This window comes from Crocuta crocuta, unplaced genomic scaffold, assembly GCF_008692635.1.
Source record: "Crocuta crocuta isolate KB4526 unplaced genomic scaffold, BGI_CrCroc_1.0 scaffold267, whole genome shotgun sequence".
Classification (NCBI taxonomy): domain Eukaryota; kingdom Metazoa; phylum Chordata; class Mammalia; order Carnivora; family Hyaenidae; genus Crocuta; species Crocuta crocuta.
In genome coordinates, this window is record NW_027531899.1 from 4,733,306 (window position 1) to 4,756,158 (window position 22,853).

At 57.4% G+C, this 22,853-nt stretch overlaps 1 protein-coding gene across 4 annotated transcripts in view; it reads right to left on the reverse strand.

Annotated features, from left to right (window-relative positions):
- Positions 1 to 2,704: 2,704 nt before the first annotated feature.
- GRAMD1A (GRAM domain containing 1A) overlaps positions 2,705 to 22,853 on the reverse strand; it is a 24,614-nt gene continuing 4,465 nt past the window's right edge. For 2 of the 4 annotated variants that reach the window (XM_077773685.1, XM_077773688.1), the window contains 18 exons: positions 16,546 to 16,756; positions 16,437 to 16,457; positions 15,877 to 15,961; positions 15,635 to 15,738; positions 15,462 to 15,557; positions 14,641 to 14,721; positions 11,396 to 11,508; positions 11,075 to 11,225; positions 10,338 to 10,536; positions 9,362 to 9,505; positions 7,737 to 7,855; positions 7,501 to 7,643; positions 6,742 to 6,845; positions 6,484 to 6,657; positions 6,296 to 6,383; positions 5,054 to 5,161; positions 4,854 to 4,992; positions 2,705 to 3,159 (listed from right to left, as the gene is read on the reverse strand). In XM_077773685.1, the coding sequence (XP_077629811.1) occupies positions 3,067 to 3,159; positions 4,854 to 4,992; positions 5,054 to 5,161; positions 6,296 to 6,383; positions 6,484 to 6,657; positions 6,742 to 6,845; positions 7,501 to 7,643; positions 7,737 to 7,855; positions 9,362 to 9,505; positions 10,338 to 10,536; positions 11,075 to 11,225; positions 11,396 to 11,508; positions 14,641 to 14,721; positions 15,462 to 15,557; positions 15,635 to 15,738; positions 15,877 to 15,961; positions 16,437 to 16,457; positions 16,546 to 16,756 (2,173 nt within the window). In that variant the 3' untranslated portion in view covers positions 2,705 to 3,066. The remainder of the gene's footprint in view (positions 3,160 to 4,853; positions 4,993 to 5,053; positions 5,162 to 6,295; positions 6,384 to 6,483; positions 6,658 to 6,741; positions 6,846 to 7,500; positions 7,644 to 7,736; positions 7,856 to 9,361; positions 9,506 to 10,337; positions 10,537 to 11,074; positions 11,226 to 11,395; positions 11,509 to 14,640; positions 14,722 to 15,461; positions 15,558 to 15,634; positions 15,739 to 15,876; positions 15,962 to 16,436; positions 16,458 to 16,545; positions 16,757 to 22,853) is intronic. The other 2 variants (XM_077773686.1, XM_077773687.1) reach the window with 2 other exon arrangements.

The window sequence follows — 22,853 nt, forward strand, 5'->3', positions numbered from 1 at the left end:
GCCGCAGCGGCCCGGGAGGCGCCCGCCGCACCGGCCTCTCCGGTGGCGCAGGGACGGCGGCTTCTGGGCACGGGCGGATGGCCCGGGTATCCCCGGCCCCTCCCGACGCCGGGGACCCCCGGCATCGGAGTCTGGAAGAGTTCACCCCCAGAGTCCCAGGAGGGCTTAGAGGGCGTTTGAGGGGCAAGGCCTCCGACTTCAGTTTATGGAGGTCATCTTCCAGGGGAACTTGGTTGGGACCTCCAAGTGACCTCCCCCTCAGATCCCTGGCATCTGGACCTGAGGGTCACCGTGCAGGAACCCAAGTGGGCATGAGGTGGGGGGTGTCAGGCTAGAGCCACCGAGGATACTTCAGACTCCACCCCAACAGGAGGGAGGGGCATGCCGGATCTAAACCAGAGAGGCTCCTCTGGGGGTTTGGGGTACCATGTTTCAGGAGGAGGGTTCTTGGTCTCCCATGTCATTCACCCACCCCCACCTCCTCCACTCTGTCCACCATCCAGGCCCCTGCTGCTGTTCCCCACACACCAAACTTATTCCTGCCTCAGGGCCTTTGCCGTCTTCGCTCTTCCCTCTGCCAGGACACAGGCCTAGAGCAGGCCACGCTCCGCCTGCTGTTCTCTCTGCTCTTCCCTCTGGTAACCAAAAGGCCCACCCCCTCTTCTCCAGCCGCTCCTGGCCCCAATGTCACCTTCCTTAGGTCTTCTGTCCATTCCCGGAAACTGCCTCCCCTGTCCCTTACCGCGGTTGTCACTACCTGAAATTTTACTCTTCATTTATTTAGATCCTTTCACCGCCTGTTCCTTCAACCCTGCGATCCAAGATCCCCCAGGTGAGAACACTGTCCTGTGCCACTGTATCCCCAGCACCCGGAACTGTGCCGGGCACATTATAGATCCTCAATAAATATTCATCAAATGAATAAATATATGCCGATGCTAGAGCCCTTCTCATATGCTGGATCCATTTCTATCTCCCCAACATTGGCAGCAAGGTCTAGTATTATCCCCATTTTACAGAAGAAACCGAGGCTGAGAGTGGCTCACACCCTTGCCTGGGGTCATGTAGCGGGTAAATGTGGCATCCTGCCCCAGCAATGGTACGGGGTTTGTCCTATTAGTAGGTTCTCCCAAATGGAGAGGTTGGGGTTGGGGGCTCTGGGCTGCCAGGACCAGGGTGGGAGTGAGCCTTTTGGCTGGCTGCTCAGGTCCTGGCCTCTAGTTTTGGGTGGGGTGAAGTTCCAGAGAATCCCCCTGATCCAGTCCTGCAGAGGAAGAGGAACAAGGGATGTGGGGCGGGCTCCAGGCAGAGGAACAGGAAGCCAGGGACACTGGACACCTTTGTGGTCTGGGCCTCTGTGCCAACACCTCCTGGGCTGTGAAATTCCCCTGCAGAAAATAACTCTCTCACTGTTCCGAGCCCTCCCTCTGGCAGCGGGTGACAGGCAGAGGCGGCGAGGACAGGCCTTGGGCATCGGGTAAGGGCATCTACCCACAGCCCTACAAGCTGGTGTCCGCGGAGCACCTACTATGGGGTTGGTGCTGTTCTAAGCACTTTACTAATAGGAACTGAAATTCTCTCCACATGGTGGTTATTACCATTATTCCTAATTAACAGGCATGGGAAACTGAGGCCCATGGCGGGTGGCTAACTTGCCATGACCATACAGCTAGAGAAGAGGCTGGGTCTGCCCTTTGCCACTTGTGGTCCCTCCCGCCTCCGTCCAACCCCTCCTCCAGTCCTCTGCCTCAAGCCCTGAATCAAGAAGTTTCTTACAGCCTGACTGTGACATGTCAAAGTTCACTCCTTACCCCTCACTTACTCCAGAACCAGAACAGGGTTGAGTGAGACAGACCTGGGTTCAACCTGGACCAGAGACTTTGCCTCTAAGCCCATTTCTTCATTGGTAGGACAGGGATCCCGATGGCCTCAACCTGGACAGGCTGTGGGGTCCCGCAGGGGTAGGACCTTGCCATCTAAGTGTGGAGACCCTGGCGACCGGGCCTGCAGCCCTCGTCCTCTGCAGAGTGGCCTCAAACATGTAACTCTGTCTGCGTCACATGGAGTCGCCGGGAGACTTAAAGGAACACCAGAGCCTGGCACGGAGCCTGGTGCACGCTTGGTGCTTCCTACAGGAGTGACTTTTCTCTCCCAATTCTTCCACGATGAGTAACATTATTGGAAACTTACTCTGCGCCAGGCCCTGTTGTAAGCAGCCACGTTTATGAACTCAACTGCTGTAGTAGTGGCTTGTGGAGCAGACCCTCTGCTCACTCCAGATCTGCGGACTCAGAATTCGGAGGGGTGGGGGGCTCTGGCACCCTTTCAATAAGCCCTCCGGGAGATGCTGACGCAGCTCAAGTTGGAGACTAGTCACTTCCAAGAACGTTGGGAGACAGGTGCCTCTTTTACGCCCATTGTACAGAAGGGGAAACCGAGGCTCAGAGGGCCTGACCCTACTCCATGTTACATGACTGCAAAAGATCAGGGGTAGGACTTGAACTCAGGCCTCCAGGCACCTGACTCGGTCCTCACAGCCTGGCACTGGACCCTGATGACGCAAGGCTTGTGGAAGATGCTGGAGGATCCCAGATCATGTCAGTGACTCAGGCGCCAGAAAATGGACAGACTCCCCCTCCCCCCATCCTTCCAGTGCGATGGGAGGCTCCCACCTGCTCCCAGGGACCTCACAGGCACAGCCACAGCCATTTCCAACGCTTTATTGGGGATGTCAGCCCCAAATAAATATAATACATTAAACCCAGAGCTGAGGGCATCGTGCACCCCGGAGGCACCCCCCACAACCCCAGCTGGGCAAAATAAGTTAGCGGGGGGCCTGCCGAAGGCCAGGCCAGCTCCCTGGCTAGGCAGGCGATGGCAGCTGGACTCGCACACGCTGGTCTAAAGTGCATCTCGGTTCTGTGGTCCCCATGTCTGTGTGGCTCCTGGTGGGTCACTGGGAGGGGCAGGCGGGACGCTCCCGACGCTCACACCGTGCCAGCAGTGGCCGCCGAGGCTCTGTGTCCATCTGTCCGTTAGGGGGGTTGGCCACGTGGCTGGGCATCCTCAGGAGAAGCTGTCGTCGGGCCGTGGCTGGGAGTCGAAGGGCGGGTCTGAGACGGTGATGCCTTGATGCAGCTTCTCCAGCGAGAACTTCATCTGGGAGGAAGAAGCGGGCAGGGTGGGGGTGAGTGCTGGCAGTGGTGAGGGTCCTCCCCTTCATGCCCTTGAGGAACCGGGCAGGGTCCAGAGAGGCCACAGGCCCTGCCAAAGTCACCCTGTGACATCAGCGGAGCCACACTGCACCCAGTTTAACTTCCAAGGTGCTGCAGATGGAAGGGGCCCAGGTGGCAGAGGTTCAAGTCACGGCTCTGCTGCTGCCTAGGTAGCCCTGGGCAAGCCCCTTAACCATCCCAGGCCCCTCAGCTGATAGACGGGTCAGTCACAAACCTGCTTCACAGATTATTTCAGGGATGCCAGGCAAACACCTGGTACTCAGCACACAGGAGGTACCTGATGCACATTAGCTACTCTTCTCCCCTGCTTGTGCCCTTGAGCAAGTCTGAACTTCGCAGACCTTAGCACCCCCACCTATTAGACGGGGGGGGGGGGCGGGGGAGGGGAACACAAGCATCTCTCTCCCAAGCTGGCTGTGAGGGGTGAATCAGTGGGTCATAGCAGTGCATGGAACACCCCAGATCAACCCGTGTCTGCTGCTAACAAGTCTAGGAAGTCGACTCTGTGTCCCTAGCAACTTAAGGGAGGAAAATAATGGGAACTGAACTTGGGATGGAGAGGCCCTGCCACCTGTCTGTGTGAGTGATGGGACCCCAGCCTCGATGCCCTCCCACCCTGTTCCGCACGGCCCTTCCCAGCATGAGTATCTCCCCGCAAGGCGTGACTTCAGAGTGCAGCAAGGCCCCTACGCGTGGCCTCTGCATAGTGGTCCACAGTAACCCCACGTGACTTCACAATTACCCACCAACCTGCACTCTGCTACCCTCGGGCGCCCAGCCAATGCCAGCCAGCTCTCAGCTCCCCCCACGCCCCCTCCCACCTTGGTTACTACCCCAGGACCTGACATTAGTGCTGACCCACCACCACATTAATTGGGCACCTACTGTGTGCAAGCATTGGGCTCACACTAATAACAGCAAACACACGTACAGTGCTTACTCTGAGCTCGACACCGTTCATATGTGAGCTCACTTATCTTCACAACAGTCTTTGAGGGAACAGCAATCGTTAGTCCACTCACAGGGGAGGAGACCAAGGCTGGCAACGATGAAGTCACTTGCACAAGGTCACACACCAGAATGTGAACCTCGACATGTGTACTACAGACAGTGTCTGGGGCAACCCCTTCTGGAGATAAGACCCTAATAACCTTTGGAGAAACTCTTTCCCACCCTCGCCTGACTCTAGTCACCCCAAAGCAGGGGTGGGGCTCAAGGACCAAACCTCGCCTACCCCCAGCCGCTGTGACTGGTTCAGGGATGGGCGTGTGACCCCAGCAGCCCCTGAGAATGAGCTCTCTCTTTCGCATGTCAGCCTAGAGCTGCAGGTACCCCCCTGGTCAAGGGTGGGAGGGGAGGATGCCCTAAACAAAGCCGCCCCCGGGGGTGAGCAGAGTCAGGAGATGGTATGAGAGTGGCTGGATCCAGCCATGCCTGAAGTCAGACGCCCATGGACATCTTTCCTGGGATGAGAGCCAATTCTTTCTCCTACTTTTCCAGCAACCCTGGGAGCCAGGGACTCTGGACAGTTTCCTCATTTTACAGAGGAAGAAACTGAGGCCCAGGTGTGCGTGCCACAGGGTGGGATCCGAGCACAGGGCCCTCGCAAAGCCGCACCTCGTCCAGGAGCTCCACGGAGGCCCTCAGGATCTGCCTCCACTTGTGCACCTCGACGCTGTGGAACTGCTTCTGCAGGGCTAGGATCTCCGCCCACTCCGTGGCCGTCTGGGGGAATTTGCTGCGGGGGATGCAGGGCCTGAGGCGGTGGCCCTTCCTGACGTGCCCAAGCTCCCAACCCCCTCGGAGCCCCCGCTCACCCCTTGGCCAGGGCCAGACTGTGCCAGGACTCAAAGGTATGGGCCGTCCTCTCCAGAGACCAGAGGCGGTAGAAGAGGAGGACGTTGAGGGCGATGAGGACGATGAGGCTGAGGGCAGGGGGCAGAGGTCAGAGGTCAGAACCGGCATGCAGCCACTCCCGGCACCCTCACCACCACACCCTGAAGGAACACTACCATTACCCCCCTTTTCAGAGGAGAAAGGGAAGGCTCAGAGAGGGTGAAAGACATGCCCAGGGCCACACAGTCCATGAGCAACAGAGTCAGGGTTCAAATCCAGGCCTGACACCCACGGCCCCTAACGTGCCACAGCAGGCCACCTCGCTGGGAGAGCTGGGGGCCCGGAGTGGGAGAAGGGGCCACAGCTGGGAGCGAGGCGGGGGGTGGGGGGGCGCAGGATGCAGGGCCCTACCTCACGCAGATCCTGAGGCGGCAGCAGTGGGGAGACAAAGAGATGAGAGCCGCCCCTGCCCCTCTGGAAGCATGCCACACAGCCCCTCTCTGGACTGCCCGTGCTGGGAAACTGAGGCCTGGAGAGGCTGAGTGGTGACGAAACTGACTCTCACCTCCCAGGGTCTGCTGGAAGCTTGGACCTCGCTTCCAGGTCCTCAGAGTGCCCGGATCCCCCACCCCCACCCCCCAGGCCTTTGTGCACCTGAGTGTCCCTGCCCCAGCGCCCTGGGGTCTCAGCTCAGGAATCCTCTGCTTTCCCAGGAAGTCTTCTCCTGCCTCCCACAGCTTCCCCGGCCCATCCCTGTCCCCCAGTACCGTGCCCTGGGGTTAGATCCGTTAGTCACTGCTGTGACCCCGGTGTCACCCAAGTTAGGGCTGGGCACGAAAGTAGGAAAGACATGTGTAAGTGATGGCGCTCCTTTCCCATGCCTCTTCTGGCTCACCTCAGTCCACCTACTTTGGGTGCCTCCTCCTCCAGAAAGCCCTCCCTGCTCCCTGGGCAAGGCCAGGCCCCTCTGACCTCCCAGAGCCCCCAGGGCTTCCCCCTCCCAGCAGGACACACTTCTCCATGACCAACTGAGCAGCACACCGGGTAAGGAGCCCTGGGCACATTCCAAACATCCTCTCCTTTCATCTCTGCTTTTGGCTATAAGGTGCACCCATGTTCCCGCTTCTGCAGAGGTCCAGAGAGCCCAGGCACCTGCCCGAGGTCACACAGCCGGAATGCAGGTCCAGGCCCGGGTGACCCCAGAGCCCGGGCCCCTTACTCACACAACGCTGATGAGAACAAGGGCGCTGGGGATGCCTGCCCCAGGGCCCTGGTCCACAGACGGTTCCGAGAAGCGCGAGCTGAGGGAGCCTGGAGAAGTCAGACAGATGGGAGTCAGACAGACCCATCCCGGCATGGCCCCCTGGGCCCTCCTCCTCTGCCTGTCCCAACCAGGCCTGAGCAGACGCACCCGAGGTGTGCATGGCAGCCCGGGCACAGGGGTCAGGGTCCGGGTGCTGGGGCCCGTCACCGTGACCCCGCCAGCTCAGGGGCCGCTTCCGCCTCCGCAGGCCCGACAGCAGTCCCCGGGCATCCTTCCCACCTTCCTCCAGGGACAGCTTCTCGGCTTTGGCAAGCTCGCGCTCTGTGGACACAGGAGAGGCCTCTGCATGGCTGCCCCTCACCAGGCCCCGAGTCATCCCCGGCCCCGCCACCTTCCAGCCCCTACCCAGGTGGTGGAAGTAATCTTCGATGCCGCTCCACGAGTTCTTCTCGATAAGTGACTTCACGAGGCTCCAGGGCTGTTTCCGGTAGCGGATCTCAGAGGACACTCTGCGGTTGGGGGAACAGGGCGAGGGGGTCAGGGTCTGACTCCAAGGTCGCTGCCCCATTCCCCAGGGGGCGCTTTCCTTCCTCCAGTTCAGAGAGGGCCCCTTGTCACCCACAGACACACACCTTTGCAACTCTCCCGACCTCAGCAGCGCCCACCCACTCTGGCGGCTGAGCCCGCGCCCCCTTCCCAGACTCCTCTCTCGGGCCGCGGCGCCCCAGCTCCCAGACACGGAGTCTAGGAGCAGCTCAGCACATCCCAGACGAAGCTCCTGATCTTCCCCCGAAACCTCCCCACCTTCCCCATCCCGGTCAACGGCAGCCTCATCCTTCTGTTGGCTCAGGCCGGACACTGGCAGGTGTACCTGACACATCTCCCGGAGAAAGCGGACTGTCGGCACCCCCTCCATCTGGAACAGTGCCAGGCACAGAGCACATAATCCATAGCCGACAAACAAGTGGCCCGATCACTTGTGCACTCAGTCACTCACCTGCTTCCGGCTCAACCTCTTCCACGGACTGGGAAGAGGTCCCCGGGGCTGCCCTCGTCTACCCTCCACTATTACCAACATCGTGCTGCCGACCGGGGGGTGGGGACAGAAGGGCGGGGACCCTGGGAGCAGCAGGGTGCCCGGTGAGGGGCCAGGCCTCCGCTCACCGGAGTCGGGCCTTGTTCCGGGCAAGGCCCAGGATGCAGTAGCGGTGGGCGGTGTAGAAGTAGTCCTGGTAAGGGATGCCCTGCGTCAGCACCTCGGAGTCCACCACACACCCGCCTGCCTGCGGGCCCCGCCGGAACAGCGTCTGCAGAGATGAGGGAGGAGCGCGGGGTCAGGGCCACACCACCCGGCCACGCCACCCGGCCACGCCACCCAGCCCGCGCTCTGCCTGGCCCACCTGTGTCTCCACCACGGAGGCGCTCTTGGGGCCCAGCGGGTTGCTGATCGGAATGGTGTACGTCAGCACTCGCCGCTGGTGGCACTTGCTGTCCCCGCTCCAGGGACTCAAGGTCACATCTGGAGGAGGGAAGAAGAGAATGAGGACACCGTTCTCCAGTCTTCTGCCCACAGGCTGTAGGAGAAAGCTTTTGGGATAGCGCCAGTTCTCTGGGGACCTGCCCCTACCCCCCCCCCGCCTGCAGGCCCCACCCCCCCTTCTAGACACCTAAAACTGCAGATGCTGGTAATTCAGAGCTCGGACCTCTCTCCTCCCGACACTTGTCACCCATCCTGGGGCCATCTCGTCCACTCTCCCTGAGCCTCAGACCTAGGGCCCTGTGACCTCCTGAACCCTAGGTCTTAGAAGTTCTCCAGGCACCTCACACCCACCAGGTCCCACGCTAGCTTCCGCACCCCCTTAACCTCCCCTCCTCTCGGGGTGCCACTGCAGCCCCACCATCCCCCAGGCTCCCTCCCTTGAGTGTCCACTCGACCTCCTGAGCACTGCTCCTGCTTCAGCCTATCCCTGCCCGCCCAGGGTCCCACTCCAGCCCCTGGGGACTTGTGGCCACAGTCTCCACCTCTGAGGTCCGGGGGCAGCTTCTTAAAGCCAGGCGTGCCCCCTGTCCCTAGCCTGCCTAGAACACTCCATGGTTCTCCAGGACCCCTGGACAGAGTGTTGAGTTCCTCTGTCTGATGTGCCAGTCTGTCCAGGACATAAGCCTAGTTCTGAAGACTGTGGGGCCCCGACTCAAGGCACAGCCTTACTCCTTCTGCAGAGGACTTACGTGGTTCATTTCCATCGATACAGAAAAAAGAAAGAGAAAGAAACTACCTTCTGACTGGCCCTCCCCTGCCTGAATCTCTTAGCTGGTCCCTCGGTCAGCCCTTCCATGTCACCTGGTGCTGGGGCTTCACCTCGCCACGCCTGGCCACAGAGGCCCGGCTTCAAGGGACTCTCCCAATGTCTGCCTCTGGCCTCAGGACCTTTGCAGATGCCTTGCCGGCCTCCTCGGTTTCTCCCCCATCCCCTCCCTCTTCCCAGGAAGGGTTCCTCCTTCAGGCCTTGAAGGAGGCCTCAATTTCACATCCTTCCAGCAGCTTCCCTTGATTCCCCTCAGATCACAGCTACCCCTCTGACACAGTCCCAGCACATGTGTGACTTACTTGTGTGTTTATTTACTGTCGTTCTCATTAGATTCTCGAGTTCATCTGTCCTGGCCTCTGCACAAATCTGACAGACTGGGCGCTGAATGTATGACCGTGAACTTGTATTTATTAAATGCTTACCATATACTACTGCTCTACGGCACTTTTCTGGTATTAACTCACATAGTTCTCAGGAGATCCAGATACAGTAGGTACTATTACCACACCCCCAATATACACCAGAAGAAACTGAGGCAGAGAGGCTTGGAACTCAGCTCGAGGCCACTCAGCTAGTTAAGAGCCAGAGCCAGTCCGGCCCCACAGATGCTGCTTCTAACCCAGCAAGGGCGCCACAGCTGCACAATGGCCACCGGCTGTCTCCTGCTTCCTCCTCCCCACCCTCGCCCCATGCCTGTGCAACCTCAGCCCCCTGACCTGTGAACTTGCACTGCTGCAGGAAGCCCTGCAGGAAGGGCGAGTCTGAGAAGAGCATCTGCTGGAGCCGCTCAGCACCCACGTGGAAGACGGAGTTGATGAGCAGACGGCCAGACAGGTCAGGAAGCAGGGCGGCCAGGTCAGCTGGGTGACGGAGAAGGGCAGTGGATGACGCATTCCTCCCTCCTCGGGGTGGCCTCTCAGTTTCCCTCTGGGTGACTGCTCCCTTCCCCGCCCAGGCCTTGTGCACTGGATGGACAGACCGATCCTCCCAGGTGGAGCCCCACTCAGAGTGCTCCTAGGCTCCTTTCCGCCACAGGGCTGGCTTTAGGGTGGGCATGTGCCCCGGGCCAGCCAATCAAAGCCACCAGGAGTGGTTCAGGGGTGGGCCTGGGCTCTCAGCCACAGTGATTGGTTCAGGGGTGGACTTGTTGTCCAGGTTGGACCAATCAGAGCCAACCCTAGAGATTCTGGTGCAGCCCCTGGGAAAAGCATGCTTTTTCTCAACTAGGCTTGTCTGGGGCAGGGCTGGGGCTTTCTGTGCCCCACAAACACAGCAGCTACCTGAGAATGAAGCTGGCACAGAGAAAATGGAAACGGTAATAATAACAACAGGAGCCAACACTAACTGGCCTGAGTCCTTTACATATATTAACTCATTTCAGTTTTCTTAACAATGACTGTAAGTAGGTATTATTATCATTAACCCCATTATTCAGGCAAGTAAAATGAAGCTCGAAGAGATTATATAATTTGCCCAAGTCAGACAGCCAGAATTTGGCCCTTCAGAGTCTGTGTTCTTATCTACTCTGCTCTGCTGCCTTCAAAGCACAGCTAAAGGCAGACAGCTTTCTAACGCCACCATTTGAATGCCTTACCTGCCTGCCCACCCCTTGGATTTTTTAGTCCCGTGAGCCAGCCTGAGTAGGGTTTGTCACGTGTAACCGAAGTGAAGGACTCGGGCCACCTGCCTCACCTTCCTCTCCTGTGGATGAGGAGGAGTTACTTGTGTCTGTCAACAGTTCCTCACTGCGCAGCAGGTCCAGGGGGCCCAGGGACGTGGGCCCATCAGGCGGGGTGGGCTCTGTGCTCGGGGGCTCAGCCACCGGGGTCACCGTCTGGCTGGAGGAGGCGTCGGGCTGGCTGTCTGTCTGCTCCTCCTTGTCCTCCTCTGCCTGCAGAGAAAGGCTCAATCTAGCTTTGTCCCACGGCCATTCCAGCCCGAGGGCCCCTGTGTGCCCACAGTGGCCATAAGGAGTCAGCACCGTAGGAAAACCAACGCTGGAGGGCCATGTATGCACGTAAAGCTTCCAGCTGAGCATCGGCAAGGGGCCCTGGGGCTGCCGGATGAGGCCCCTCTCAGTCCCCACCAGGCCTGTCCTGGGTGCCTGGGCCATAAGCCTCCTGATGCCCCTCCTGCTCATCGGTCTATCCTGTCTTGCCTTGTCTGTCTCCTACTGCATCTGTCCATCTGTCCGTCCATCCGTCCATCCCTTGCTTCTTCTATCTCTTAGCTTTTCCCTGCCTGTCTGCCGGTTAGCCGCTCTCTCTCATTCCGTTTTCTTTGCCATCTTCTCAGGTCCATCCCATTCCTCCATCCATCCCGTCTCCTCCCCACCTCCACCCCTCAGCCTGTCCCTCTCCCTGACACCACCGCCCACCTTCCTCTCTCTTGCTGTCAGCACCCTCCTCTGTCCCCCATCCTCTGCTCACCCCGTGGTCTGCATCGCTGCTGGCCCGGGATAGGTTGGGGGTGAGGCGGCCACGGCGTGAACCCACCGGGCTCGGCTCCTGGCTGTTGTCAGCTGCCCCAGAGGGGGTGATGTCACTCAGTGCGATCACATCTCCCACTTCCTTGGGGTTCCTGCGGGAGAAAGGGAGGGTGTGGGATGGCCGTATCTTTGAGACCCCGCACACCCTCCTGGTCGCCCGGACTATACACCCGCCTCAGTCCGGCCAGGACCCCAGGAGCTCTGCACACGGCCCCTACTGTCTCTCCCCACCCCAGGAACCAGCCACCAGCCTCTGACTCACCCCAGACCATTCAGCTGCAAGGGGCAGACGTAGTCCTCATCCTCGCTGGTGAGGCCCAGCTCTGAGCCATAGCACTGATGCACCAGGTGCCAGAGCTCGCGGGGACTCAGCGTCTGGGCGGGCAGGACACAGGGTTGGCCTGAGTTTCCTTGGGCCCAGAACCCTTCTGTCTCTACCAGCCCGCAGACACAGTGCTCCCCTGGCGTCCACAAGGGGGCGGCCCTCACCCAATCTGGCTCCAGTCCACGGGCACCAGGAGCCAGGGCTGTCTGGACTTTCCCCTTGGTCCTCACGATACTCCCGCATCTACAGGTTAGCATCCCCAGACTTACAGAGGAGAATGCGGGGGCCCAGGGAGGGAAACCACGTGCTGAGGCCACACAAGTGACCAGGGGCAACCCAGGGGTTCAAACCCAGCCAGACCCCAGAGCCAATGCTCCCACCCCCAGGCCGTCCTGCCCCGGGCTATCTTCCTAAGCGTTCCTGGCCAGAGCGGCCTCCACCCGATGCCGACACAGTGGTGGTAAGAACAGTAAGAGCAGCAGCAGGGCAGCCATCCCCTGAGCTGTTACCAGGTGCCATTCTTCCAACCCCCTCCCAGGCAATCCCTGAACCTTCGAAAACAATTCTGTAAAGTGCTAACGTCGTCAGTTTAAGGCAATGACGCTGAGGCACAGAGGGGCTCAAGTGGCAGGGCTGAGATGGGTCCCCGGGGAGGGGCCAGTCTAGCACCCTGGAGCTCACCATGGGGTGTGTCTGCCCCGTAAGAGCTGACATGACACTCGTGCTGGGCTCAGCCCTGGTGCTCTGATGTCGGGAATGCCCCCGTCGGACGGGGCTCGGCGACCTGCTCCAGGTCACTCAGCTCCTCAGGATGGCAGTCTGAGCTCCAGCCTGAGCTCTGAACCCTCTACTGCCCCCGTCCTCCCTCCCTGACGCTGCACCATCCTTCCTCAGGCTCCTGCTCTGGCGTTCTGGCCCCTGAGGACGGGCATGGCCGGAGCTGCCCCCAAGGGGACAGGACAGGAGTGCAGCCAGAGAGGCAGGCTTGGCCCTCTGAGGTGCTGCGAGCCAGCAGGGGCAGCCTCCCCGATGCCTTCGGCCCCTCCCTGCCAGCGGAACCCCAGTGTGTTCAGGGTGAGAGTCTTCCCCAGCCCTACGGATACACAGGTATACTGATATAACTGGTTTACATCAAGTTTTCCATCTTTCCTTTGCAACTGAGGGTGGTCATGTCACCCAGTTCTAGCCAAAGAAATGCAGAGCCCCCTTTAAAGGGGGGCTTTTCCTCCCCGATAAAGGAAAAGTCCCCTTTCTATCCACCTGCTCTCTCCATCATGTCTGTGAGGGCACGATGCTACAGCTGTAGAGGCCATCCTGCAACCACGAGGCAAAACCATGTGGACAAAACAGCAACATGACGCAGTGACAGGAAGGTAGAATAAACAAGAGCTTGGGTCCCTGAGGACATGGGGGAACCCCAAAGCCACCCTGGACTGCCTGCCTCTAGACCTCTAGTTACATGAGCGTCAGCTGGACACAGAACCTAACTGCAACGGATCAGAACCCCAGCTCTGCCGCAGGAAAACCCTTGTGACCACGGGCAAGTCTATCCCTCCATGCTTCATCGGTAAAACAGGTAATAACCACACTGCCTCGTAGGGTGAATTAATTCATGTAATGCTCAGATCAGTGCCTGGCAGCCAGTAGCACCATAAGTATTAGCTATTATTATTACTTTATGAAGTAACTCAGTATCTGTTTGCTTAAAGCATGTTTGGTTGAGTTTTCAGTTACTTGCAGTCGACTGTATCCTACATAAACTCATGCAACCAAGTGAGCACTGTGGGACAGTGTGCCCAGGCTAGCGCACCGCAGACCATCAGAAGGTGAGAAGTCTAGGGGCACCTGGGAGGCTCAGTCAGTTAGGCATCCGACTCTTGATTTTGGCTCAGGTCATGATCTCACAGCTCGTGGGTTTGAGACCCATATCAGACTCTGCACTGACAGGGCAGAATGGGATTCTCTCTCTCCCTCTCTCTCTCTCTCCCCCCATACCCCACTCTTATGTGCTCAGTCTCTCTTACTTATTCTTGAATAAATCAACTTAAAAAAAAAAGAATGTGATAAGTCTGAAAGCCCTTACTCAATACCTGTGGGGCAAGATGTAATTCAAAATTAAGCTGTTTGGAGGTTTAAAAAAGCTAATAGAGAGTAATACAATTCCAATAATGATAACTGTATTATACTTAGTATCCAGTGCAATATATACCAAAGGTTCTCAAAGTGTGGTCCAAGAATTTCTGGGGGTCCCCAAACCCTTCCAGGAGATCCATGACACCAAAATCACTTTCATAAGTGTGTTAAGTGTTACTAGTAGTATGTCACTTGCTTTTTTCACTTTTATTCTCACACTGGTACACGGTGGAATTTTCCAAAGGCTACATGACATGGGATGCTGTCTTTTTCCAGTGGCTAATGCAATATGTGCTCCTGGTTTCTTGTGTTTAAGAATTCCTCGGTCTCAATCTATGATACAGGAAATATTGGAAGACACAGCCCACCTAAACAAAAGCTCTTCGGAGTCTCCAGTTATTTTAAAAGAGTATAAAAGCTTCCTGAAGCCGTAAAGGTGGAGAATCACTGGTATATTCTATATTGGACAGATGTCACAACTTTATATTGAATTCCAATTGTATCTAAGATTTACCCCAGTCATACACATTAATACCTTTGGTCCTGAAACACACGAACAGTCACACTGAGATGAATGTAGGCCTATGTTGTACAACAAGTACATGTGGCCATTTAAGTATAAATTAATTAAAATTAAAAATGCAGACATTCAGCTACACTATCCACTTTCCAAGAGTCCCAATAGGTACACGTGGCCGGTGGCTACCCTATTTTGACAGCATGGACGGAGAATACTTCTATCTTAGCAGAAACTTCTATTAGATGGCGCTGATACAGACTACAGACAACCATGTTAGCTCAGGTCAGATCTTGCAGCCACACACACAGACACCTCTCAGTTTCAGAGCAGTTTTGATATGTGGACAGTGAACAGACGGCCATGGATACTTGTATACGTGGACAGGCCTGGCACTAGGGCCCGTGGTGACCCCTTGGTGGAGTCTACAGAGGCTGCAGATACATCAGGCCTGTGCCCACTGTCCCAAGTTCTGGCCCTCTGCGCTGCATGATTTCCCCTAGTCCCCCATCCAGGTCCCCTCCAGACCCACCTTTTCAAGCAGCGCATTCTGCCAGAGGCGGAAGATGAGGAGGAAGCAGCGGTCCCGGGCGCCAAAGGAGGTGAAGAAATGCTGCAGGAGAGAGAGGGGTGAGAGGGGGCGGGGGACAGACATGGCCCGGACCTCCATCCTGATGTATCCATCCATTCACCCCATCACTCACTCCACAGAATGTTTATCCTGTGCCCAGCCTGGCAGTGGACGATGCTGGAGTCACTGTGATGAGGAGATGGCCCCCGGCCCCGCCCCCAGAACTCACAGTCCAGGGCGAGAGACAGGTATGGCCCAAAGTGGTTGGGCTGTGATGGGGGAAACCCAGGGCACCTCCCCAGCCTCCTTTGACCGGTAGGGGTGGTTGCCTAATCCATGTTTGACCAATAAAAAAACACAAAGGGGATCTGCTGTGAAGTCTCCCCACTATTCCCTTCTCCCTTCCTGAGTCACTGGTGGGAGGCAGCCATCTTGGGACCACGAGGCAACAATCATCAGGACAGAATGGAGCGTCAGGGAAAGCTTCCAAGGACAGGGGGCATCTGAATTGACAGAGATGGGAACCCAGAGGGAAGAATTTTACTAATACTATTATCCCCGAGCAGCTGTGTGCAAGGACAGACTGACTAGAAGGACTGAGACGAGGGGCTGGTGTAGGGGGCCAGGTCGGTGGTGCTAGGCGCCCAGGCCAGTGGGATGGCAACGAGGTAAAGAGAAAGCAAGGGATCTGAGAGTTCAGGGTGCAGAATAAACAGGGCTCGGGGTGGGAGGGGCTGGCTAAGACCAGTGACCACAGCCCCCTGAGCAGGTGGTCGGCTCACCTTCTCACTCTCAGTGCAGATCTGGATGGCATTGGGGATCAGCTTGGCCGTCTTTTCCTTCTTCAGACACGTCACTTCCTTCAACTGGATAGAAATCTGGAGACAAAAGGCCAGTCAGAAGAGGCCAGGGCCCGGCCCGCCCGGAGCCCCTCCTTGACCCTGAGTCGGCTCACTGTCGTTTCCCAGCGGAAGATGTTGCTGTAGAAGCAGATCCAGTTCTCGGAGAGGTAGAGGCGGCCCTGGAGGAGGATCTCGCGCTGCAAGGCACAGGAGTAATCTGAGGCGGCCGAGGGGAGAGACGGCAGACACCCGAGTCACACACGCTGTGCTGGCCAGCGAGGGCGGGGAGAGGCGGGAAGGCAGAGCTGGGAACTCAGGGCCCGGCCCACGACTGGGTCTGGGCGTCCGGACTCACCCACAATGAGGCGTTCAGCCTCGGGGAGTTTGCTGAACAGTTTCCGGAAGTCCTCGTTCCGCTGTTTGTATGTGGGACTCAGCATCTGGGGGGAGTTTGGAAGGTAAGAACCCGGATGGGGGTTCACACCCCTACTTCCGCCCCACAAAGCCCCCAGAAGGCCCGGAGTCTTCTGAGCCCCAGACAAGCTCTCTGTGGTTTCAAGCCTAGCTCACGTCTGGCCTCCACTGCCCATAACCCAAGACTAACCATGACAAGAGCCGTCATTTACTGATTTCCATATAAGCCAGGCCCTGCGCCCAGGACCCACCAGCACCACTGACTCTTAGGGAGTGTTCCCTTTAGGCTTGTAAGGTTGGGACAGCTTCTCAGGAAAGAGGCCCAGAGAAGTTTAACAACTCACTCAAGGTCACAAGGGAAGTCAGGAGCAGCACAAGGTGTGACCCTGGGTCAGCTGACCCCAGCACCCCATCCTTGACTGCTGCATCCTGGGCCTCCTGGCCCGTCACCTGCCCCCCTCCCTCACTCCCCTCCAGCAAGGCCCCCTGCCCAACACTTACACTGTACCAGCTCTGCATCTTCTGCAAGAGAAAGGAGCAGAATCAGAATGAGCCCCTCACTCCCCTGCCCCTCCGCCCCTCTCCCCACCCGACCTGGGCTTGCACCTACCTTGCTGTTGCGGATGAAGTTCCTGCTGCCCAGGCTCTGGGTGCTGGGGGTCCCAGGCACGCCGCCCTTCTCCGAGGAGCTATCTGACCCCTTCTCCACCATGGTGCCTGGCTCAGGCTCAGGTGGGGGCCGGCTGGAGGGCAAGAGCTGCAGCCGCTTGCGGAGAGATGGGGAGCTGCTCGGCGTGCTCCGGCCGGAGTGGGGGGTGGTGCTGGGGGAGGAGGAGAAGAGGGGCATTGGGGGGGAAACAGGCTAGGTGCGGGCACAGGCCCAATTTGGGAGGACACACAAGAGCCCATGGACCCCACCCACACACTCCACTCCCATTTTTGCGGGGTGACCGAGCAGCTCCCTAACTCTGCACCTCAGTGACTCCCTCCGTGATCCAGGGGTGACAGACACTTGTCCTCATCTGCTTGTTTGGACAGCTAAACCAATCAACACATATAACGTGCTTCTAGTAGAGCCTGGCATATAGAGAGGTCTCCCTGTCTTTAAAATTACTTTATTAACTCATTTGTACAATAAATATTTATGGAGGAGCCACTTTCCAGTCCGCTGCTTTAGCTAAAAAACCTAAGCGTCTTCATTTTTTCCCTGTTCACTCTTCATTTCTAACCTATTAGCAAGTCCCACCCGCTCTACCTCCAAAATCTATTTCCATTATTTCTATTATATCCCTTTCCCCTGCTCCGGAGCCCTGGCCCAGCCTCCACCCTCCCCCTCGGACACCACAGCAGCCCCTGCCTGGGCCCCCTGGCCCCATCCCCACCCCTCGCCAGAGGGAGCGTGTGAACCCGAGTCGGGTCAGGGACCTCCTTGCAAAGGCTGCACCCTCCCCTTAGCACCCAAGGCCCTGCTGTGGCCTGTCACAGCCTCCACTCCAGCCACCCCAGGTCCCTAAGTATCACTGACTGCCTTCCCACATCAAGGCCCCTGCAGTTCTGTTCCCTCTGCCCAGAACATCATTCCACAGCCCAGCCTAACAGATTCTGTCTCATTTGGCTGAAATGCCCCTCCTCCCCTGGGGATCCAGCCCCTGAAGCCCGCCTCACACTACCTCAACTCCTCCTGTGGGCTTATTCCGTTTGCCTAGTGTTGCCTCTCGCTGAATTAACGAGGCCTTGGTTGTGTCCCTGGCACCCAAAACTGTACCCAGCATGCAGTCAACTGCCAATGCACACCGGACACCACACGAATGATCTGTGTGCCGGCTGGAGCGGGAGCAGCACAGGGACACTTGGCTCTGTACCAAGACTCGGGCACGCTCTCTGGATCATTACTTATTCTTCCGGCAACCCTGTGCACGTGACACTTGTCACCATCCCTGCTTTACACAGGAAGAAGCTGAAGCAGAAAGCAGCGAGCCACTTGTCTAAGGAAAAGGAGCAGCTTCTTAAAAAAAAAAAAAAGTTCAGTGGGGGGGGGAGTGGCAGAGAGAGAGGGAGAGAGAGAATCCCAAGCAAACTCCACAGTGTCTGTGCAGAGCCCAGTACGGAGGTGGGGGGGTGGGGAGCCTAGATCCCACAAACTGCGAGATCGTGACCTGAGCTGCAATCAAGAGTCAGACGCCGAACTGGCTGAGCCACCCAGGTGCCCCCTGCACAGCTGCTTCAAGTCGGCAGGCTCCTACCGTGGGGGCCTCCATCTACTCCAGCCAGAGTCCCCGGATCCCTCGGGGCTCCTCAGACTTCCCTCTCTTGCCTCCAATCCTCAGCACATGCTATTCCCTTGGTGCAGACTGCCCTTTGCCTTCTTTGCCTCGCGAGTTCACGCGCACCCTCCAGGACTCATGCTCAGCACCCCTCCCTCCCGGACACAGCCTCCCTGCTGTGCGTCCTTCCCTCCTTCCCAGAACCAGCACCCGCCGCCACTCTGCCTCTGCTTCCCCCATCCCAGCCTTGACTACTCCCGGGCTGTCACTGCCTGGTGACAGCTCCATTTCCCCTGCAAGTCCGCAAGGTCCCTGGTGGCCAGCCTTAGTGATGCTGTGGTCACTGCTCGGTCCCCAGTATTGCTTGGGGTGGGACCCAGGGTAGGCATTCATATCACACTTGTGAAACTGTGGAATAAAATAATAAGTAAATAAATAAATGAAATAGGTGGTGACCCAGGTGGTTGCCGTTCCCCCGCGGACTACTGGAGCTGGCTTCTCCCAGGTCTCCCTGCCCCCCTTTCCCTGCTCTGCTCCCCACCCGCGGCCAGAAGGGGCCTGTGAACCTGAGGCAGGTTGGGACCCCCTGCCACACCAGACTCCAGCTAAAAGCCCAGGGCTGGATCTTGTCATCAACCCCTTGCTCACTCTTCCCCAGGTCCTGCCTTGGCTGTTCCTCTGCCCTAACGCCCTCCCTCCCAGGTGTCTGGAGGGCTCCTGAGCCTCCCCAGGTTTCTGCTCAGTGGATGCTTCAAGTCTCAGTTCTCTATTGAAATCACATTCCTCGCCTCTCCATCCTCCTCCCTCTTCTTCTTTCTCCTCAGCCCTTCCTCCACTTGAACTTCTGGAATCTCTTTCTCCACGCTCCACGGGAGAAAGGAGTTTGTCTCCAGCTGCATCCCTACTGTCTGGAACTAAGCAGAGTAGCTGCTCCGTGAGCATCTGCTCCCTGTGGACTGAATGAATGACTGACCCTCTCCCACCCCTCGGGGGAACCTGAATTCAACCAGATGTGAGACTTGCCCAACCCATCAGCGACCCCCAGCCACTTATTCCCTGTGTGACTTTGGGCAAGTGTCTGCACCACTCTGTGCTTCAGTTTCTTCTTGAATACAATGGGAATCATAATGGCATCCACCTCACAGGACTGTCTGGGGGTGAAAGTGAGGTAATATACAGTTGACCCTTGAACAGCATGGGTTTAAGCTGCGGGGGGAGGGCCACTTCTATGGGAAGTTCATTCAATAAATACAGTAGTCTTGTAAATGTATTTTCTTTAGATTTTTTTTCTTTTAAGCAGGCTCCACGCCCAGCCTGGAGCTCAAGGTGGGGGGTTGAACTCACAACCCCGAGATCAAACCTGAGCTGAGACCAAGGGTCAGTTAAGACTGAGCCACTCAAGGAGCGCCTGGGTGGCTCAGTCGGGTAAGCATCCAGCTTAGGCTCAGGTCATGATCTCAAGGTTAGTGGTTTCGAGCCCTGCGTCGGGCTCTGTGCTGACGGCTAGTTCAGAGCCTGGAGCCTGCTTCGGATTCTGTGTCTCCCTCTCTCTCTCTCTGACCCTCCCCTGCTTCACCCTGTTTCTCTTTCAGAAATAAATAAAACATTAAAAAAAATTAGAAAAAAAAGACTGAGCCACTCAAGTGCCCCATTTTATGATTTTCTTAATACCATTTTTTCTAGGTTACTTTATTGTAAGAATACAGCATATAATATAGACAGTATACAACATACATATTACTCTATGGTTTATGTGATCAGTAAGGCTTCTGGTCAACAATAAACGAAGTAGCTACGTTTTGGGGGAGTCAAAAGTTACACACCAGTTTCCCACTGCATGGCAGGTCGGCTCCCCAACCTCCATGTTGTTCAAGGGTCAAGGGCACATGAAGGCCCAGCGCATGGAAGGCACTCCGCTCTGATCAGGAGGGACTAAGACTAAGATGGAGGACAAGGTCCCGCCACTGTCCCAGCGCACCTGTGTCCAAGATGCAAATGCAGACCCTGATGGTACAATAAACTCTCAGCCTGGGGCTCAGAGCCCAAACAGACCCCAGGCTCCCCCATTCACCAAACAGGCGCTGATCACGTGCCCCGCACCAGGCACTGGGGACACAGAAGTGAGCAAAACGGATACCTTCCCTGCCTGCAGGGACCTGACATTCCGATCTGATCGGGGAACAGAGATGATCAACAAGAAAACATGTAAATGAGGACGCTTATCTCCGAGGCCGGTCACCGGGAATTTGTGAGAAATGCAGATTCGGGGACCCGCGGCAAGCCTCCTGAATCAGACACTAGAGGTGGGGCCCAGGAGACTGGTGCACGCTCAAGTTTGAGGACCACAGAAATAAAGGAGGGCTAAGCAGGCAGGTGGGTGCAGTGCAGGGCACACCTGAGCTGAGCCCGAGGACAAAGAGCGGCTCTGGCAGAGGAAGACTGTTTTAGGGACAGGAACATGGAGGTCACGGGCAGGACAGAGCCTGGCAGGTCTGAGAAGTGAGGTGGCCAGTGGGGCTGGAGGAAGGGGAACGGGAGGGAACAGGCCCACCTGCAGGCCCTGTAGGCCTTGGTCATGAGCTTGGGCTTCACCCTGAGGGCACTGGGGAGCTATGGAAGGGTTCTGAAGGAGGGGTGACCACATTCCTCCCCTGCCTCATCTTCTCACCTCTCTACTCCCCGTGTCCTAGCCTCCCACAGCTCCAGGTCTAGGGGAGGGCGCCTTAGGACATGTGAAGTAACACACAGACAGGGCAGGTCTCNGGGGGGGTGGGGGGGACAGGGACTCAGAAGACAACAGGGTTTTGCCCCTGCAGATACGGACTTCCTGGGCCTACACAGGCCTCGGGCTCCCTCTCATCACAGAGGAACAGACGCACACACAGGTGTGCATAAAACGGAACCCCGGTGTGGGTGCCACGCCGCCAGCATCACAGGCAAACTGTACTTCCCCACTGTGGCAAGAAGTGCCCCCCGCCGCCCCCCCCCGCCACAGCAGCGGTATCACAGGTGTGTCACCCTCACACACAGAACCACAGAGTGCCAGCGTAATGATACCCCCAGCTCCAGCACGAGTATGCTGCAGCCACAAAGTCCCAGACGTTACACACACATGCATGTGCGTGATGCGTCCATGCAGCTGCAGAGGGTCACAGAAACCACAGAAAGTCCCACCTAAATTACATGCATGCATACAGCCACGAGACAGCTCAGAGAAGAGGTGAAAGCAAATCACATGCTGCAGAGAGCACCATACAAGTAAAAGAACAGTCACAGAACTCAGCCAACACAGAATGACAAATTTAAGCCACAGGCGCAGCTCGACTCTCTGGATGTTCACCAACTGGTGGGGAAGACAAAGGGAAGGCCTGCTCTAACGTGGCGAGGGATGGAGGTGCCAGCTTGTCGCTGCCAGGGAACCCAGACACTCACACAGCCATGAAGGACCCAGGAGGTCATGGCCACATCTTAACAGCCAGTGGCCAGGTATTGGAGTAACGCGTGGGACGTGCTTTATAAACTACAACAGGGGAAGGATGTCAGTTATTATTGCTTCAGAGTCAAGGGTATAGCCAAGGTCTCAGGCAGACGGTTCCAGGCCCACTAAGAGCCACAGGGCATTTCTTTCTCTTGCTCTTCACACACACAAAGCCCCAGAGGGTCTCAGCTGGACACACAAAGCCTAGGCAGACACAAAGCTGTCACATATGGATACATGCTGGAACTTCCACACAAAGATGTAATTAGAGGTAAACTACAGGCACCATCCCACAACCCCAGGGGGTTCCAGCCACATCTGCCAGACCCCAGACACACAACATCACATATGGACACACACAGGTAACTTACATTCTCACAAAGGGCTAATGTGATCAGAGATATAGTATAGGCAAATAGAAAGTAATAGGCTGTAAGCACCGGCCAGGACACGTATGCACACACCACACAGTCACAACTGGCCACACAGGGAACTTAGTGTCGCCTGGAGTCACAGATGCAGTGACAGAGAAATTTTACAGACCCGCACACTCAACCAGGGAGGATCACCGCTGTCTGCACACTAGGAGACCTAGAGGCATGTACGCACACTCCAAAGTCACAACCAGATATGCACCGGTCAGACGGGATGTGATAATACTGTACACACGTATAGCCCCCCCCCCCAGCCGAGAGTCACAATCAGACACACTCGGGGAACTTACAGGAACACATGGAGCCCCAGATGGAGTTTGACGTAAATTACACACACAAAGAGGATGCACAGTAGGAATGCAGGCACGCGCACACACGCTTCCAAGACACCTACAATTCATACTGGAAAACATAACCGGGACCAGGGAGTAGGAGGTCAACCCGCAACCCCCGAGAATTTCAGGCACCAGGCCGGCCACCAAGCCCCCACCATCAGCAGTCCCAGGCTCACGGAGCCTCGCGACACACAAGGGCGGTGGGAGGGGGCCCTCCCGGGGCTCCGTGGCCTGGGAGGGGGCCGTCCAGCCTCCACTCGAGGCCCAAAGCCCAGGGTCAGCCTTGTGCTCGCCCCTCGCCTCCGGGACCGCGGCCAGCTAGGCCGGGGCCCTCCCCGCAGGCCACGCTCCCCGCGGGATGAGCCCGAGAGCCCCACCAAAGCCCCGCCACCCCGGCGCCCCGCGGC